General features: G+C 45.9%; 1 protein-coding gene across 1 annotated transcript; it reads left to right on the top strand.

The window, feature by feature from the left end:
• The first annotated feature begins 3,118 nt into the window (after nt 1–3,118).
• On the top strand, nt 3,119–8,526 carry LOC112627478 (inositol hexakisphosphate and diphosphoinositol-pentakisphosphate kinase 1-like). Its single transcript, XM_025389806.1, is given in 12 exon segments — nt 3,119–3,204; nt 3,323–3,398; nt 3,545–3,654; nt 3,741–3,823; nt 4,039–4,170; nt 4,328–4,449; nt 4,727–4,909; nt 6,907–7,048; nt 7,238–7,461; nt 7,786–7,913; nt 8,122–8,236; nt 8,407–8,526. Coding segments are annotated over 12 exon segments (1,521 nt in total).
• Nucleotides 8,527–14,761: the final 6,235 nt, after the last annotated feature.

Genomic DNA, 14,761 nt, shown 5'->3' with positions numbered 1-14,761 from the left:
GTGCAGCAAAATCACAGCTGGTTGAGAACCACTACGTTACTTGTGTGTACACAGAAGTGGAACTGCTGGTTCAAGTTAAAGTTAAAGTCTCTTTTTTTTTTTTGAGACAGAGTCTTGCCCTGTTGACCAGGCTGGAGTGCAGTGGTGGATCTCGGCTCACTGCTTTCTCTGCCTCCCAGGTTCATGCCATTCTCCTGCCTCAGCCTCCCGAGTAGCTGGGACTATGGGTGCCCACTACCACGCCCGGCCGATTTTTTTTTTTGTATTTTTAGTAGAGACGGGGTTTTGCCATGTTAGCCAGGATGGTCTCAATCTCCTGACCTCGTGATCCACCCGCCTCGGCCTCCCAAAGTGCTGGGATTATAGGCATGAGCCGCTGCACCCGGCCCTCAAGTTAAAGTCTTAAGATATTCTTACTTGTGCAGTTTTAGGCAGGATTTTTTTTTTTTTTTTCACTGTTGCTCCTGGTATGAGGGACCTTGGCCTAGACTAACACTGCTTCTATAGTACCAGGGGACACTAGAGAGAACATTGAGATTTCAGTTTGAGAATGGATTGGAGACTGCTGTATGGATGCCTGTATCCTCAACCTCCCAACCGCACTAGACCTCTTTGCCTGAACAGATTTTCTGAACTTGGGCATCTGTCTTTTATTATTATTATTATTATTATTATTATTTGAGGCAGGGTCTTACTCTGTCATCCAGGCTGGAGTGCAGTGGCACGATCACGGCTCACTGCATCCTTGACCTTTTGGGCTTAAACAATCCTTCCACCTCAGCCTATTGAGTAGATGGGACCACTGGCAAGTACCACTCACTATGCCTCACTAATTTTTAAAAACTTTTTGGCCGGGTATGGTGGTTCATGCCTGTAATCCCAGCACTTTGGGAGGCCGAAGCGGGCAGTTCATGAGGTCTGGGGTTCAAGACCAGCCTGGCCAGCATGGTGAAACCCCGTCTCTACTGAAAAATAATGCAAAATATTGGCCGGGCATGGTAGGGTGTGCCTGTGATCCCAGCTGCTCGGGAGGCTAAGGCAGGAGAATTGCTTGAACCCGGGAGGTGAAGGTTGCAGTGAGCTGAGGTAGCGCCACTGCACTCCAGCCTGGGTGACAGAACGAGACTCCATCTCAAGAAAAGAAAAACTAATTTTTTTTTTTTTTCAGTCTTCTGTCACCCAGGCTGGAGTGCAGTGGTACAGTCACGGCTCACTGTAGTCCTGACCTCTTGGGCTTAAACAATCCTCCCAGGTTAGCCGCCCAAGTAGCTGGGACCACAGGAATATGCTACCATCTCTGGCTAATTTAAGAAAAAGCTTTTGTTGGCCGGGTGCGGTGGCTCACGCCTGTAATCCTAGCACTTTGGGAGGCCGAGGCGGGCAGATCATGAGGTCAGGAGATCGAGACCATCCTGGCTAGCACGGTGAAACCCCGTCTCTACTAAAAATACAAAGAAAAAAAAAAAATTAGCCGGACATGGTGGCGGGCGCCTGTAGTCCCAGCCACTCAGGAGGCTGAGGCAGGAGAATGGCCTGAACCCAGGAGTCGGAGCTTGCAGTGAACCGAGATGGCGCTACTGCACTCCAGCCTGGGCGACAGAGCGAGACTCTGTCTCAATAAAAAAAAAAAAAAGAAGAAAAAGCTTTTGTAAAGGCACGGTCTCCCTGTATTGCCCAGGCTGGTCTCAAACTCTGAGGCTCAAGCAGTCATCCTGTTTCAGCCTCCCAAAGTGCTGGGATTACAGGCATGAGCCCCTGTGCGCAGCCTTAAATTTCTTTTTGTAGAGATGGGGTCTTGCTATGTTGCTCTGGCTGGTCTCAAACTCCTGAGCTCAAGTGATCCTCATACCTCAGCCTCCCAAAATACTGGAATTATAGGGATAAACCATGGCATCTGACTGGGCATCTGTCTTTTAAGGTGGAGTAGATGAAAGAGAGAGAGAACATGGGGATTTTATTATGTTTTTTATTTTTGGTTTGAGAGAGGGTCTCACTCTGTCACCCAGGCTGGAGTGCAGTGGCATGATCTCAGCTCACTGCAATGTCCACATCCCGGGCTCAAATGATCCTCTTGCCTCAGCCTCCCAAATAGCTGGGACTTCAGGCATGCACCACCATGCCTGCCTAATTTTTGTATTTTTTTGTAGAAACTGGGTTTTGACATGTTGCCCAAGCTGGTCTCGAACTCCTGGACTCAAGTGATCCATCCTCCTCAGCCTCCCAAAACGCTGGAATTATAGGTGTAAACCAGTGTGCCTGGCCTTAATGTTCTGATATAATACTTAGAATGTAGGGTACCCTCAATAAATATTACTTAAGACCCATGGGACTCCTTCAGCCAGGCTACTGGTTACTTCCTGACCCCACACTATCTGACTAACGGAGCCTGGGCCTCTTATACACAGTCTTCTTAACTCCACTTATATTCCCCGCCCTTTTTTTTTTTTGAGACAGAGTCTCGCTGTGTTGCCCAGGCTGGAGTGCAGTGGCATGATCTCGGCCCACAGCAACCTCAACCTCCTGGGTTCAGGTGAGCACATCTGGCTAATTTTTGTGTTTTTAGTAGAGACAGGGTTTCACCATGTGACCAGGCTGATCCTGAACTCCTGAGCTCAAGTGATCCACCCGCCTCGGCCTTCCAGTGTGCTGGGATTACAGGCATGAGCCCCTATGCCCAGCCTCCATTTATATTCCTAATCACAGTTTCCTATTCTTTTTCTTTTTTCTTTTTTTTTTTTTTTTGGGACAGGGTCTGGCTCTGTCTCCCAGGCTGGAGTGCAGTGGTGCACGCATGGTTCACTGCAGCCTCTACCTCCTGGGCTCAAGTAATCCTCCCACCTCAGCCTCCCAAATAGCTGGGACCACAGGCGTATGCCACCATGCCTGGATAATTTTTTTTCTTTTAACTTTTTTATAGACAGGCTGACCTTATGTTGCTTATGCTCACCATATGTTTCTGCTGGGCCTAAGTGATCCTCCCACCTCAGCCTCCCAAAGTACTGAGATCACAGGCATGAGCCCTGCTCAGCCCCTCTATTTTTTGACATGTCAAGTAATGTGATGACAGGAGGTGGGATGGGGGTGTGGGAGAGGCTCTGATAACATTTATGATCTTAGGATGGAACTTCGTCGTGTCATTGCAATTATTCGTCATGGGGATCGTACTCCTAAGCAGAAGATGAAGATGGAAGTGAAACACCCAAGGTAGGAAGAGTGTCCTAATTTACACAAATAGGTTTTTGTGAGGAAGACTGCATGGGGCGCAACTCCTAGAGGCTTTGACTGTCTCATCCCACACTGAAGCTTCTCATTATTTCTTCAGGTTTTTTGCTCTGTTTGAAAAACATGGTGGCTACAAGACAGGGAAATTAAAACTCAAGCGACCTGAGCAGCTCCAGGTAAGGTAGTGAATCTGGCCAGGAGGAGCAGTGCTATGAGAGAGAGAGAGAGGATATGGCATTGGGAGTCTCGATAAAAGACTAGGATCAAAAGGTAACTGTCTAGGACTTGGCCTTCTGCATGGATACCTTATTATTTCCTCTAGGAGGTGCTGGATATCACAAGGCTGTTGTTGGCTGAACTGGAGAAAGAACCAGGTGGTGAGATCGAGGAGAAGACTGGAAAACTAGAGCAGCTGAAGTCTGTATTGGAGATGTGAGAAAGGGGATAGCAAAAGGGAGTCAATAACAGTGAGAGTTGGGGTGCTGGAACAGAAAATAAACTGTGACTTTATCCTGCAGGTATGATCACTTCTCAGGTATAAACCGGAAGGTACAATTGATTTACTACCCTCATGGAATAAAAGCTTCTAATGAGGGGCAAGGTAAGATGTAGTCCCCCTTACCATTACCTCTCAGATCTTGTGTTCTTTTTATTTTTTTTTTGTCTATCTTCTCTCCCCACCAGATGTCTTTTACTTGAGCCTGTAGATGACCTATACCTCAAATTACCTCTCTGGCCTCTTCAGAAGACCTAACATTTAGATGTTCCCACTACTTTTCTTAGATCTAGACCATTCACTGCCGCTTATTCCCTCAGATCCACAGAGTGAGGCTCTGGCCCCATCCCTGTTGCTGGTGCTGAAGTGGAATGGAGAACTGACTCTAGCTGGCCCTGTTCAGACTGAGAAGCTGGGGGGAGCTTTTCGCTGCATGTACCCTGGAGGACAGGGTGAGTGTTTTGGGGAGTAAACACAACAGGGCTGGGATAAAAATGATTAGAGAGTAAGTTGGGGAAAATGAAGTGACAGAGACAGTGGGGAAATGAATATTTTTTCTTCCACGAGTATTTATAGCAGTCCATTCCTGGTCCCCTGCTTTGTCCCCAGGTGACTATGCTGGCTTCCCTGGTTGTGGACTGCTTCATCTCCATAGCACTTTCCGCCACGACCTCAAGATCTATGCCTCTGATGAGGGTCGTGTTCAGATGACTGCTGCTGCCTTTGCCAAGGTGCATACTACAGTTCTATAGTCCCAGTTTCCATTAGGTAGAGAAGCAGAGTTTGGAGAACCAGTTGGAGCATTTCAGGGTGCTTGTAGGCCAACTCAGAAGTTTCTGCATGTATTGGACCCATTTTGTACTACTGAGAATGAGCTGAGAATAATCAGTGATTGTAGGCCCCATCTCTTCAACCAGGTCCCATTCGATCCCTGGGACCATCTAGGCCTAGGGATACTAACCTGCTAACCTGCAAGGGAAACAAATAGACCTTGTGCTTTCTCTTTAGGGCCTTCTGGCTGTAGAAGAGGAGCTGACACCCATTTTAGTGTAAATGGTGAACAGTGCCAACATGAATGGGCTACTGGACAGCGATGGGAATTCCTTGAGCAGCTGCCAGCACCGGGTGAAGGCTCAGCTGCACCATATTTTACAGCAGGATGCGCCCTTTGGCCCTGAGGACTACGACCAGGTCAGGCACTAAAATAACCTGGATCCCCAATTCCTAGAATTCTCAATAGTAGGGATCAATAATAACGGTATTTACTGCATGCTAGACACTGTTTTAGTTGTTTTACACATATTGTTTAGTCCTTACAGCAACCCTTTGAGATAAGTACAGGTCTACAATCTCTTGTCCATAATTTTGAAAATTAAAAAGATTTTTTTCTTGACACTAAGATTCATTTGGCAGCCAAACCTGACACGAACTGTTGTAAGACTTTTATACTCCTTAGTTTTCCCACTTTATAGTCATGCATTTTGTGGCAGAAATATTAATGTGTTTGGTTATGCCATAGGCCCTGTTGGAGGTATTATATACATATGGCATATATACTGTATTCAGTTCTAAACTCCCACACATTCTCAATTCCAAAGCACAGCTCTGATCCCAAGGACCCTGAACTAAAGAATGTTTCAGTTATCCATTGTTGCATAATAAACTACCCCAAAACATAGTAACCTAAAACAACAACCATTTTATTATCTGTCACAGTTCCGGGCCCATCTGATCTTGCTTGGAGTCTCTCCTGAAATTGCGTCAGATATTGACTGGAGCTGGAACCATCTGGAATTCAACTGGGATTGTGGGATGGCTGGCCCTCTCCCTCTGCATGCTCTCCCAGTAATCTCAGTGCCTCTCCTCTCCACTTGGTTCTTCATATGGTTTCTGTAGCATGATAGCTGGATGTATTAAATGGTAGCAGTAGGGATATTCAAAAGCAGAAGCTTAGAAACTTTCTTAAAGTGTAGGCTCAGAATTAGCACAACATAACTTTGTTATTTTTTATCGGTTAAGCAGTCACCTGGCCAGCCAGATTTAAGGGAAGGGAAGGAAGACAAAGAATTGATGGTGATCTTTAAAGCACTACGAGGACTGCAGACCACAAGGGCTTTCTTCCCATTTTACAGATGAGGAAACCTAGGCTCAGAAGAATCTAAGCAATTTTCCCCATGTCATCCAGCTAATACAAACCCAAGGAGTCTAACTCCAAAGCCCAGGCTGTTACAATGCTTTATAGTGTTAATTCCACTATATGCCATTACCCAATATGGTCATTCTTTTTCCTGCATATCTAGGCCACAATTTACCAGGCAGTGGTTTTCTACTCTTCCCACTCCTCACTTCTGATATGTTATTTTTTTAAAAAGTTTAAAAATGTAAAATTGTGGTACCACTTTAACCATTTTTAACTGTACAGTTCAGTAGCATTACATGAATTTACATTGTTGTGTAACATTTCTGATTGGTTCTTAAATGAGCTAAGTAAGCACATTGCTATGATTCCATGGCATTTTCTGTGTTCTCTGAGTAGGACTTGATAAGGAAGAGGATGTTGCTCCTTTATTTCCCAATCCATTGCTCACTGTCAAACTCAAAAAAGCTAAGACAGCTTTCCTTTTCTGCCTTGCCTTCTTTTGCAAGCAAGAATGAAACTTGTGAGGATCTGAATAGAATTGTGCATTTTCAGCCACAATCTTGATTCTCCCTCTCCATTTCTCATTGACTGTTACTGTCCTAAAAGCCTGAGTCGGAACCCAGTTCTGAGGCAGCATTTCTACTCTAGGCTCAGGCTGGCATCTTGTTTAGAGGAAGAAGATGATGTTATCTCTGATCTCTACTCATGAAAACATTCTGTGGAGATTTTGAGGGATTTTGGTTTAATCCTTATTCTCCAGTATTTTCCATGTGTATTCTAGAGCCTTCAAGAAAATAACTTAGGTCTGTTTTATTTTCTCTGAACTCTAAGACTCTTAAAATCAATCCCTCTTAGATGACTATATGCTAGAGCAGTGCCCTTACCTGAAGGCCTAGAGCTGCTACTATGTCCAGTAACCTAAGAATGCTCACTGGAGTGAACCAGCATACAGATCTGTATTGTGGGTAGTCTCTGTGTAATAAGCTCACAGGAATCTGGGCAATTAGTGCTGAGCTTATCTTGCTTTTCTTCTCTCAATTCTTCATAGCTGGCTCCCACCAGAAGTATTTCCCTGCTCAACTCCATGACTATCATCCAGAATCCTGTGAAGGTCTGTGATCAGGTATTTGCCCTGATCGAAAACCTCACCCACCAGATCCGGGAACGAATGCAGGACCCCAGGTCTGTAGGTGGGTGTGAATACTACTATCTTCCCTTCAAGGTCTCAGGTATGGATGGGTTTCTCAGGCATTCTTGTGTCATCTGCTAAATGTCAGAGACCAGGCCGCCTCCTCCCTCTGGTTCTACTTCAGAGTCATCAGGGTCTTTGGTTGGAGGTAAAATCTTTGATTCTTATCTGATTTCTGCCTTTCTTCCAGACCTGCAGCTCTACCACAGTGAGACACTAGAGCTAATGCTACAGCGTTGGAGCAAGCTGGAGCGTGACTTTCGACAGAAGAGTGGGCGCTATGATATCAGTAAGATCCCTGACATCTATGACTGTGTCAAGTATGATGTGCAGCACAATGGGAGTCTGGGACTTCAAGGCACAGCCGAGTTGCTCCGTCTCTCTAAGGCATTGGCTGATGTGGTCATTCCCCAGGTGTGTCTTGTATAAGGGACCTAGCCTGGGGATGAAGGTGTTGGGAAGGAAAGAGAGAAAAGGTGGAAAGGAAGGGTGATTTGGGACGAGAGGAAAGCCACTTAGAGAAGGAATAAGTTGAGTTTCTACATTTCTCAGGGTCCAGTCTGGCTCTTGGTAAGTACAGGAGGCTAATTCAGGAGACACCTGGAAGAGGGGGAGTGTAGTGGATATGAAAGAAGCGCTAGACGTGAGGTGAAGACAGGCATGATCTTGGTCCTGGGAATATGAGGCATGAGAAAACAAGATTTATTGAGGTATTTATTCCTAGCCTGTGGCCCCTAGGAGCACGGGATCAGCCGGGAGGAGAAACTGGAAATTGCTGTGGGCTTCTGTCTTCCACTGTTGCGGAAGATACTGCTTGACCTGCAGAGAACCCACGAGGATGAGTCTGTCAACAAGCTGCATCCCCTGTGAGGGAGGGCTGGGAGGGGTGTTGGATGGAGGGAGGGGCATGTCAGGGAGTCTTGGGGGAATCAAGGCTGGGATAGCCTGGGGAAGCAAGAATAGACAAGATTTTGGGATGGAAAGGAGAGAAGTCTTTGAGGTGGGAGAAGAGAGTTTGCAGAAGGGTGGGAGGAGGATTAACTGACTGTGTGAGTGATTTAGCTGTTACCTCAGGTACTCCCGAGGCGTGCTCTCCCCAGGTCGCCACGTTCGAATGCGTCTCTGTTTCACCAGTGAGAGCCACGTCCACTCCCTACTCAGTGTCTTCCGTTATGGAGGACTTCTTGATGTAAGGATCCTCCTTCTTCTTTAGCCTGTGAACAGATTTTTTCCCAGCATTCTTTCACTCTTCTCCTCATGCTTTTTAAATGAAAGCTTTCTCCCTTCTCATTAGCTCCCTGCTCATTCCCTGACTCCCTTTTCCTTAAGCAATGGCTTACGTCTTTTTGCATTTGGTAGGAGACCCAGGATGCACAATGGCAGCGAGCTTTGGATTATCTTAGTGCCATCTCAGAGCTTAACTATGTGACCCAGATTGTCATCATGCTTTATGAGGACAACACACAGGTGAGGAGCTAGCAGGTGGGGGATGAGAGGAAGGCCCCTTCTTTTGACTTCTATTAAAAAAAAAAAAACTCGCTTATCCTTACGATTTGGAGAATCCAGCTAGGTGTGGCACTTAGGCACAGCATGACACAGAGCATCCAGGAGGTTCTTACTGGAACAGAAAATATGTTCTGGGATGTTGCTGAGCCAGAGAGATCACCTAGAACACAGCTCTGGCATTAGGAAGAGTATGGAATTTGGGACAATGTTATAAGTCTTATTTCCTTAAACATGGTTATACATATACCTTCTGCATATGGCTCCACAATAATACTTTTTTTTTTTTTTTTTTTTTTTTTAACACAAGGTCTCACTCTGTCACCCAGGCTGGAGTGCGGGGGTGCAATCTAAGCTCACTGCAGCCTTGCAACCTCTGCCTCCTGGGCTCAAGTGATCCTCTCACATCAACCTCCCGAGTAGCTGGGATGACAGACATGTGCCACCATGCCTGGCTAATTTTTTGTATTTTTTGTGGAGATAGGGTCTCAACATGTCGCCCAGGCTGGTTTCGAACTCATGGACTCAAGTCATCTGCCTGCTCCAGTCTCCCAAAGTGCTAGGATTACAGGTGTGAGCTACTGCTCCTGGCCCAGAAGATACCTTTAAATGTTGTGCTATATGCACCATAGCCAAACTGAGTTATCATGGAAGGTGATGGGAAGGGTTGTGAAGCTGGAAATTCAAAAGTCACGTGCAATGGTGAAATCACAAATGGTAGAGACGAGGGAATGAGGATCCTGTAAGAGACAATATATAGTTGAAAGGAAGCTATAACAGGTCAGCCCCGGAGTGGGACAAGACCCTGAATTCCTGGGAGGATGAATCCCAACACTTTGGGAGGCCTAAGAGGGATAATCATTCGAGGTCAGGAGTTCAAAACCAGCCTGGGCAACAGGGCAAGATCCTGTCTCTACAAAAAAATTTTAAAAAAAAATAAAAAATGTAAAAAAAAACCAGGCACAGGCAAAGGAAAGCTCTCAGCATATCATCTCTCAGACTTGATAAGATTGACTTCTTTCTTTCAGGCCTATAGGAAGCTTCCTATTGTAATCACATTCCAATTACTAGTGCTGCTTAGACCCTGGCTTATCCAGGGTGATGGTTGTCCAGGATATTTTCCTCAGCTTTGCAAGAAAATCATCTCTCTGCTCCTTGGTCACAAAGTCTTATAATACTAATATTAATATTTATCTTCCTTGCTCTATAAATATAGGCATACAACTTGTCCTTCCCTCCATCCCTTCTTCTCCTCTTGTCATCTCATACTTTTTAACTATTTTAGATTATAAAACTTATGACCTTCATAGCAGCTATGCCCTAGCTGGTCATCCTCTCTAGCCCTGTAACTAGCTCTGCCCTATGGGCACTGGGACTTTTGGGATCCTGGGGTTTAAAGGAGCCGTGACCGGCTTTCCACCCGGTCTGATTGCAGGTCATGAACATGCAGTGCACGGGGAACCTGGACCTCATCCCCTTGCGGGGACGGCGCCACAGGAGGTCGGGAGACCTCCCCCGGCCTTCCCCAGCCATCGGCCTACAGCCCCGGGCTGTGTCCACCACTCACCTGGCATCCTGCACACAGGTGTCCCTCCCTACCTCACCTTCCTGTTTTACCTTCTGTCTTTGCCTTTTGGGATCTAGGGACTCAGACACTATCTAGGTGGGATGTGTGTGTATTGGGGGTTGTGTGATTGGGCCCTTGTGGGCATTGTAAGAATTCTGTTTCATGTTTCTAGGGGTGAGATAGTTGGAGGGGAGGGCTGCTTGGTTCGAACAAGAAATGTAGTATGGTTGCAGTAGCCACAGCTGTCCCATGGAAAGAAGAGAGGGTGGCCAGACTTTCTTATTTGTGGCTGAGCCATTGTGATTGGCTTTCTGAGTCTTGTGGGGGGATGGATACGATTAGGAAACCGCTCTGCTGAGAACTAGGAATGGGTCGAATAATGATTTCTCAAACTCAGATTGGGAATGGGAGGGCTCTGGGGAAAGGGATGTTGAAAATAGAAGTGGCTTCTAGTATAGAAAGATGCCCCAGACAGTTCCCTCCATAAAGTGCATTTTCTGTTCCCTTTTCATCCCTCTTCTCCTATAAATCCTTTGGTTCTTGCAAACTTTCTAATATTGATTAGCTTTGTAGGGACAGGAATCCAGGATAAGTATAAAACTTTAGGGTTGAGGTGGCAAAGTGATTAATTATAGAGTCCTTTTTCTGCAGGTACTTTCTGAGACTTCATCCTCAAGGCCTGGTGGCTACCGGCTCTTTTCATCTTCACGGCCACCCACAGAAATGAAGCAGAGTGGCTTAGGTATGGTTTCGCCAGCATTTCTCACCTATTGTTGGAAAAGCTGTCTGTCTGTTCTTCAGAGTTGTATTGTGGGAAACTTTTGTCATGGGGTTTGGAGCCATCCAGTCAGTGGAATATCATCAGGTGGGGGTAGGGAGGATGAAGTGGGAGAAGCCATAGTTAGATGTGAACTTGGATCTCAGATGATTATTCCATCCCAGAAAGGTGTTTATCTCTTGGTTTTCTATACCAATCACATTTCCCTGGCCAAAGGGCATTTTTCTGGCTTTCCCTCTCATTCCTTATCTGTCCCTCCAGTCTAGCCCAGACCTTAAGGGGCCATGGAGACTCTGAGCCTTCAGAGTTATCAGAGACAGAGCTATAAATAGAGGTACTTGCAACCCTCGTAAATGTATTCCTCATTTGAAGAATTGTGCCATGTCTTCCTCTGAAACCTGTGTTTTTCACATCCCCGCTGTTACCCTTCCTATCACCATGCCCTTTCCTCCATCATCACCTAATCCTATAACTTTTTCCCCTTCCTTCTGGAAAATTGACAAGTCTGAGACTGGTGTAGTGGCAGAGGCATCTCTCAGGACTTTGAGGAAATGTCTCTTGATTTTTGGATCCCTGGAAAGGGGTAGAGAACATCATTCAACTTTTTGTGAGAGCACAGATGGCAGGAAGGACCAAGCCTCAGAGGATATTGTATTCTTTGGGTGGGGGGCGGTCCTTGGGAGGAACTATCTCTGAGCATAGTGCCTTGTGAGCCAGTAACTAGAACTGGAGGTCAGACATGATTGTGTGGGGTCTGGACTTGGTCCCCTTGCTCTTTCTATCTTGTCCTATCATTCTATTTAGCGCCTCTAATTTTTCTGTTGCTTTCGTCCTTGGCACCCATTTTCTTGGCCCCAAAATGGTCAGCTTTTGGACTAGCAAGAGGGAGAAAGGTTTTGGTAACTTTCCAGGCTAATTTTATGGAATAAGTTGCCTTCTACATTCCTGAAATGAGAAAGATGGTTTGGGGCATGAGAAATAAATGATAAGTATGTAGATCTGGCCAGGCGCAGTGGCTCATGCCTATAATTCCAGCACTTTGGGAGGCCGAGGAAGGCAGATCACTTGAGGTCAGGAGTTCCAAGACTAGCCTGGCCAACATAGTGAAACCCCATCTCTACTTAAAATACAAAAATTAGCTGAGCATGGTGACGCATGCCTGTAATCCCAGCTACTGGGAGGTTGAGACACAAGAATTTCTTGAACCCAGAAGATGGAAGTTGCAGTGAGCTGAGATTGTGCCAGCGTACTCTAGCCTGGGTGCCAGAGTGACACGCTGTCTCAAAAAAAATAAAAAATAAAAAAGAAAAGAAAAAACCAAAAACCAAAAAACAAAACAACAATAGTGTAGATCTATGACATGGGCCTCTCTTCCCAGAAGTCCCAGTAAAGAATAAGTTCCAGACAGACTAGAAAAGAGGATAGGTGTGTCTGGCCCAGTTAAGTGGGCCATGGGAATGCTTTAAAGAACAAGGCAGAAGTATGGAACTGGTTGGCAGATGGTGGTGGTAAGGTAGAGACCACCCTCTAAGATGATCTGAGGACTGGGCAGAACAGAGTTGGCACGACTGCACCTGAAAAGTATTCAGTGGAGGAAATGTTTGTAGGACAAAACTTAGGGTGGTCTGGGATAGAGCCAGCTAGTTTTAGCTTCGCTGAAGAAAAGCAGTCATATTTAGCAACTGTTATTTCTCTCTGGAATCTCATTCCAGAGCCTGTTTGAACATGAAAGGTGGAGGAAATTGCTGTATAGAGGAGAGGTCCTGAATTCCTGGGTTGGAATCATCAGCCATCTGAACTTCCTGATTGCTCTGGTGACCCCGAAATCCTGGGACCCCTGAAACCATGGTCCCTTCTTGGTGGCCTCAAGGGAATTGAACTCCTTTCCACTCCATCCATAGGGAAACCCTATGAATGTTAAGTCACAAGCCAAATCCAGGGTCTTGGCTAAGATGGATTTGGAAATAGGGAGGCAAATCCTGAGAACTTGTTTCAGTCTTGTTTCTTCTTGACCACTCTGTCTTTATAGGCTATAGTGGGAGAAGGAACCATCGAATCCTAACCCTACTCTAGATCAGCTGTTGGAGACAGTGACTGGTCTGATTTATTCCATACTTCAGAGAATATTCAAATTTTATTTAATCCTCTCATTGGCAATGGAGTTCTCTTTGCTTTCTTTGAATTTATATGTGTGGGCAACTGGCTTTGAGCATAGGCTTATGAGATAATACACTTTTGAGAGCAGAAAAAACATATCTTTTTGTTGTTATTTCCTGTATTCCTTCTTAGTAGGGTGCTCATCACATAATTGGCATGCTTTACATATAATCAACTGATTCTTCACATGCCCTTCAATTTCTGTCCATGTTAATTTCAGAAACTGTGCTGGTTCCTGAAAAATAGTTATTTATTTTCTAACAATACAGTTGGTCCTCAGAGTCAGGAGACCTGGATTCTAGTCCAGCTTAGCTGCTAAAGAACTGTGTGACTTTGAGCAAAGGAGGTCCCTTTTGGATCTCAGTTTCTTCATCTCTAAAATAAGAAAGTTGAACTGGATGATCTCTGAGTCCCTTCTAACTTAAAACATTCAATGAGGCGGGGGGTTGTGGCTCACACCTTTAATCCCAGCATTATGGGAGGCCAAGGTGGGAGGGTCACTTGAGCTCAGGAGTTAGAGACCAACTGGGCAACATAGTGAGACCTCGTTTCTACGAAAAATAAAAAAATTGTCCAGGCAAGGTGGCATGTGCTGGCAATCTCATCTACTTGGGAAGCTGAGGTGGGAGGATCACTTGAGCCTGGGAGACAAAGGCTGCAGCGTGCTATGATTGTGCCACTGCACTCCAGCCTGGGCAACAGAGTGAGACCCTGTCTTAAAAAAAGAAAAAAATTATGAGCCTCATACTTTCATTCTTGGGAAAGGTAAAAAGGCCTGAAGGGAGGGGATGTTGGATGAAAAGCTTAGGAAGGATCGGAAGGGTGCCAGCTGAGTGTTCAGAATCAGTCTCTAGCTTCAGTCAAAGGCTTTTCCTTTCAAACCTACAAGGACTAGATTTCTGAGTTTCTTAAGCTATATATCCAGGGTAAAGGGTGTCCAATGAAATCTAGGGGGAATCTAGAGGGACCTACCTATAATTTGAGCATTTCTGAGAGCCACCTGGAGAGCACAGTCTATCCCTTTCAGTGTGTTGAATCCCCTAACATGACTAACCCTGCATTTGTAGTGGCCTCTTGTCTCTGCCATGTAGCTCTTCAGAAGAATCCCCCTTTTGCTTGCCCACTGTGACTATGCAGAAGTGTAAAGCCATTTGTGGTTATGTGGAAGGGCCACATGGTGGTGGCTCTGAATGGCTGTGTGTGTCTTGATGTTATCATGTGAAGCTGTGTATAGTTCTGTGTGATAGTTGTGGCTTTACGTGAGTACTAACACACTCCCAGCCTTGCAGGCTCACAGTGCACAGGGCTGTTCAGCACACAGTGCTGGGTGGCTCCTCCAGCACCCCGAATCTTCAGGACTACGCCCACAGCCATGGCAAAAAGCTACCACCTGCCAGTCTGAAGCACCGAGATGGTATGTGGGTGGGTTTTGGGGGAGAACTCCTTTTTTCACTTGTCTCTCAGCAAGGACATAGCTCAAGACCTATTCATGCTTAAGAAGACACTGGCCTGCGGGCGCAGTGGCTCATGCCTGTAATCCCAGCACTTTGGGAGGCCGAGGCAGGCGGATCACTAGGTCAGGAGTTCAAGACCAGCCTGGCCAACATGGTGAAACCCCGTCTCTACTAAAAATAGAAAAATTAGCTGGGTGTGCTGGCGTGCACCTGTAATCCCAGCTACTTGGGAGGCTGAGGCAGCAGACTCGCTTG

This window comes from Theropithecus gelada, chromosome 7a, assembly GCF_003255815.1.
Source record: "Theropithecus gelada isolate Dixy chromosome 7a, Tgel_1.0, whole genome shotgun sequence".
Taxonomy (NCBI): domain Eukaryota; kingdom Metazoa; phylum Chordata; class Mammalia; order Primates; family Cercopithecidae; genus Theropithecus; species Theropithecus gelada.
Note: the sequence above shows the minus strand (reverse complement) of the source record. Positions and strands in the feature narration are given on the sequence as shown.